At 33.5% G+C, this 5173-nt stretch overlaps 1 protein-coding gene across 1 annotated transcript; it reads right to left on the reverse strand.

The window, feature by feature from the left end:
* Window positions 1-1244: 1244 nt before the first annotated feature.
* Window positions 1245-4861, reverse strand: LOC119676525 (GATA zinc finger domain-containing protein 11-like; the record flags this gene model as incomplete). The annotated part of the gene is made up of 5 exons (XM_038087763.1): window positions 1245-2336; window positions 2416-4121; window positions 4191-4446; window positions 4504-4589; window positions 4658-4861. Coding segments are annotated over 5 exons (3225 nt in total), but the record flags the coding sequence as incomplete, so codon positions are not given.
* Between the last annotated feature and the right edge of the window lie 312 nt (window positions 4862-5173).

Consider the following 5173-nt stretch of genomic DNA (forward strand, 5'->3'; position numbering starts at 1 on the left):
ACATTTTTAGTCTTACAACCTCGTTCAATTAACAATTGTTTTGTTACAAACTATTGTATATCTCTGTATTTACATTGTTGTTTTAATTGTTTTTAGTGTATTTATTTATTTACTTTCAGTTAAAGAAAATCATATCAAGTTTAAGCAATAATAGTCTCCAACAAACATTTTGTTATAAATATTATTAAACACAATTTATGCAAATACATAATATACATGTACATGATTGCAAACATTATACAAAATATTATATATATTAATTAACAATTAATTAGTAAAACTTTGAAGATATAGTGTAAATGTGAAACAATTTTAGAACATAGTTAATTTACGTTTTAAGAACTTTATCTTTCAATATGTTTAATATATGAACACAAATAAATATACAAAAGATAGATAACAAAGGATAATTGATATGCTATTTATATTCATACTTATATAAAATATAGTAATTTTCAATATATTATAAAGAGGACTAGGAAACTTATAAAGATAAAACATTTGTATATATAAGTAATAATAAATTTAAGAATTAATTTATTATAATAAAATAAACTTCTTCCGTTCTATCATAATTTGCTTCAAGAGAATAGTTCATGCTATATATTAATTTAATAGATTATTTTGGCTTATTCTTGCATTGCTAACACTAACAACTTAAAAATTATAAAACTTGGTATCTAAAAATAAAAACAATTTTTTTTCTTTTTTGAAATAATACATACTGTTTAAATTTCTTATAAATTAAAACTTAAATTTAATTAAATTTAATTAAGCAAAAATAAGCACTTTCGTTTTTGAATATGAAAATGAAACAACACACAAATATACACAAAACTGGAGTATCTACGCAAAATTAAAATATAGTTTTATTATAGTTTTTTAATATTATATTCATTATTACAATAAAGTAGCGTGAAATAAACATTATATATATCATGAAGTTCATTACCACCACTTATAATCAGTGTATTCATGTAGGAAAAAAATTTTTTAGTGCAAATAATAGATTTTAATTACTTTAGACAACCGTTTTTAATTTAAATAATAATTAATGAATTAATATAAAATATATATAATTTTAATTTTAATTTCAATGTAAATAACAACTGAAAACTAACTTAAAATAAAAAAAGTATTTCTTTTGAACTATTTACTTCGTGGAACATTTAAGTATAAATTGATATAAGTTTAGATATTTCAATTTAAAAGATACACGGAAAACTATAATTAATATAATTATTTTAGCAGCTTTAGTTTAAATAAAGTATCTTAATTTTGTTGTTACTTTATAAATATATTTATGCAGTTTCTCTCTCTAATTCTCGACGTTGAATTTAGAGCTTACTATTTAGCATTAGAGTTAGATGTTAGCTGAGTTTTTGCTATTCGCCGCCAGCGGTAGGGAGTGTTGTTGTAAGATTTGTTGTTGCTGTTGCTGCTGCTGCAGTTGTTTCTGCTGTTGCTGCTGTTGTTGTTGTTGCTTTAATTTATCAAATATTTGCAACTTAGATTTAACTGCACCCTCACATACCGTCAGGCGTTGTTGGGTTGGTTTTTTATCCAACTCAAAGCAAAATGCTTCATAGTCAGAATTGATGGCTGCATGTCTTTTAAAATCAGAATATCTGCGTTCATATGATAAATAATTACTGCCCAAAGCTGATGCGGCTACTGCAGCTGCCATTGAAGATGAGGACGAAGTTGAACCACTCGCAGATGCAGCATTTGTGTTGCAACTTCCGCCACGCTGATAACTGGGTAAACTTTCAGTTCCCTGTCGTTTACGTTCAAAATATTCGACGATTTTCGCTATTTGCGCTGACCGTGTACTTGGTATTGACGTAAATGAACGATCATCCCATAATAAGGAATCGGAGCCAGCTAAGCTACTGATATCATCAGAACTATCAGTGTATATGGACGAGGTTCGATTTTTGCAATAAAGCAATTGATTTGTGGCAAAGGGATGCCGTTGCATAATTGAATGGAGCTCAGAATCAAGAGCTAATCGATTAATTAATCCCATATCGAAAGTACCTGGTGTACCACCATTACTCGTACTGTTTGCATCGCCATTGCAGCTAAACAGCTGATGATGGCAGTGATAGCGTCTATGAGGTCTTGTAGTGTCCGGTAGTTCCAAATCATCAAAAGAGCGAAGTGCTGCTGCATTACCAGTAGATGTCATAGTTGATGTGTTGCCAACAGCATCGTCAATAAGTAATACAGACGAAGATGTAGAAGAAGAATCGTTGTGCAAATTTTGCGTTCCTTGACATGAGGGGGTGGAGGAAGCATAATAACAGCAGCGGCATAAACTGGCTAATTTATCACTACAAAAACCAAAAAAAAAAATATATATATAACACTTTAGTGCGATTGAAATAAAGAGATTTAATAAAAGCTTCTTACTTAATTTCACTTTGGTTGCTTTCATCCAACATAAGTTGTGACTTTAACTGTTCAAAACAACAATTATTGCTACAGGCGTAACCAAGAGAGGAACATACTCCATTTAATTGACGATATGTACTGTTGAAAGCTATGTCGGACTCCTCATTGAAGCATGAGTAGAAACCGCTTTCAATCGAATCTCGTCTTGTTAGAGTGCTCTTTGTTGGTAAAATGTCGGAACTTTTAACTTCGTGCAAATCGTAATCAGTGCAAGATGATACTGAGGCAGGTGTGGCTACAAGAGGTGCTGAAGGTGGTGGCGGCGGTGTCGGTGGACATGGTGTGGATGTTGTTACACTCTTTTCTTTGGATTTTTTTGCATGTTCGTTTAATTTAGCATCTACACTCAGTGCGGTTGGCAAGGAACTCGGCGAGGCAATACTTGTTGAACTGTCTTCACTTTTAGCACCGTTCGTACCACGAAAAAGTGGATGAGTAAAAAGAGAATTAGCTCGATATTTGCGGATTGTAGGCGTTGTTACATGAGTTGGGCGCTCTGCAGAGTCATCGCTCGATTCGGCATCAGCACAGTTGCCACCATTATCACCATCTTGTTCAGCATCAGAAGTGCAGTCATCACAATCATCATCATCTTCAGCTGACAAATTTGTTGTTGGTAAAGCTACATTTGTGGATAGTTTTAACTCAAAAGCACTAAACTTTCGCGTTAATTGGGGTGATGTGGGTAAACTCTTTGGTTCGTTAGATGTATTAGATGTTAAGTTCTTATTATTACTAGTACTGGTATCCGTTAACACTCCACTCTTTTGCAGTGCAGCCAATTCTTTAAAGAATGGTGCAGTCATCTCAAAACATGAACTGAATAGATCACCCACACCAGCAGCGTAAGTTTTTGGATTAGCACCCAATATTTTTTTCACACCACGCAACTGTGCCAGCGCTGTAAATGGATTCGTCTTAATGCCGTTCTGATCTGTACGTATGGGCTTGTATTGTGGGTCCTTTAAGCACATTGTTTCAGCTACTTTGCGCAGCGTTAGCACCATAGAAGCAGGAGGATCAGAAGAAGTCGTTGTTTGACCGACACTGTAATCACCAGCAGGTGGTGGAGTAGGTGACTGGGTTGTCGAACGTTGGCGCTGCATTTGATGACAGCGCGCTTTATCACTGGGAGTTGTATGCAAAGGAAAATGTATAATATTCTCGCTCAGCGAGCGTCGATGTTTTTGCAGAAATAGCTCAGCTTCTAATTTTTTTGTGACACGCCTTACACGCGTTTTAACAATGCGATCTTCAAATTCGTTGTAGCCAGTGGAACTATTTGGTGATGTGCATATAAATGAATCAGATGCCGTATTGTTAACAGAACCGTTAGGAAAAAGAAATCCGTTTTCGTCAACTTGTCGCAAATGTCGCGGAGTCAGTACACCAGCTGGAGCTGTGATTATTGCTGAAGCTGTTTTTTTTGTAGTACTGCCATTTTGCCGTCCGACCATATATTGATCACCACGACCATTACGATCATTATAGGGCGTTGAAAGAATAACTTGATTTTCTGAATCACTGCCACTTGTTGAACAATTCAGTTCCAGTGAACTTAACGGACTCGTGCTAGCACTTAAAGCATCATGCTCAATTTTTTCAATGAGTAGAATTAATTTCTTTGTGGCATCATGAAAAGTTGGTCGATTTTTTGGATCATACTATCAAGATAAATGAGTTGTAAGTTAGATAATTTGTTTTTAAAATAGTTTCAAGTCATTAGTACTTACTATACAACAATAAAACGCCAGTCTTAAGAGTACAGGAGGTGTATCCATTGGACATAATTCGACGAATGCTAGATAGTCCAAACCGAATGAGTCTGTACGGGGCATTATATCGGGATCCGCTTCAATACGCGCTATTATTTCACATTGTATGATGCCAAAAGAAAACACATCACTTGTTTGATCATAATACTGACCCTTTAAGCACTCGGGGCTTACCCAGTATGGTGATCCGACGGTATCGATGCGTGTTTTACCACTAAAATTCAACGTTTTGTTTTGAAATTTAAGTTATTTTTATTTAATTTACACTTACTGTTTATCTGGTATTTTAGCAGCCAAGCCGAAATCACCTACTACAGCTTCAAATTGACCTTCTGGTAAGTTACGTATAAGCACATTCTAAAAACATTGAAATAAATCAGTTGAGAATACTGAAAGGAAGTGTAGGGATAAAATAATATACTTACTTTACTAGTTAAGTCTCTGTGAAAAATTCCTGCATCATGTACATAGGACATACCCCTTGCGATGCCCAATGCTAACCTTAATTTCATCACAGGAGTCAGTGTGATATCTTTATTAGCCAGTAACTGTTCCAATGAGCCACCATTTATGTATTCGGTGAGAGCATGTAGTTGACCTTCATGTACACAAACACCCAAAAAACTGAAATATAAAAATTAAATTAGCAAATTATTATTATATATACAATAAAAGCAGGATACAAATATAGTTTAAATATAGAAAGTGAAGTTTTTCTACTTCTCAATTTTACACATAAAGTCAGTGATACCTTCGACACATTTTCGGTGAAAAAGATTTGAACTATTAAGCACAATTTAGTGACAATACACTGCTTTTGAAAGGGAGTAATATTTTACTTTTATTTGAGGAAATTTTAAATGCATTTAGTAAACATATGTTTAAAATTTATATTTATTTATATATTCACTTATATAATCACAAAATATTGGTCTCGCCCG

This window comes from Teleopsis dalmanni, chromosome 2 (genome assembly GCF_002237135.1).
Source record: "Teleopsis dalmanni isolate 2A chromosome 2, ASM223713v2, whole genome shotgun sequence".
NCBI lineage: Eukaryota > Metazoa > Arthropoda > Insecta > Diptera > Diopsidae > Teleopsis > Teleopsis dalmanni.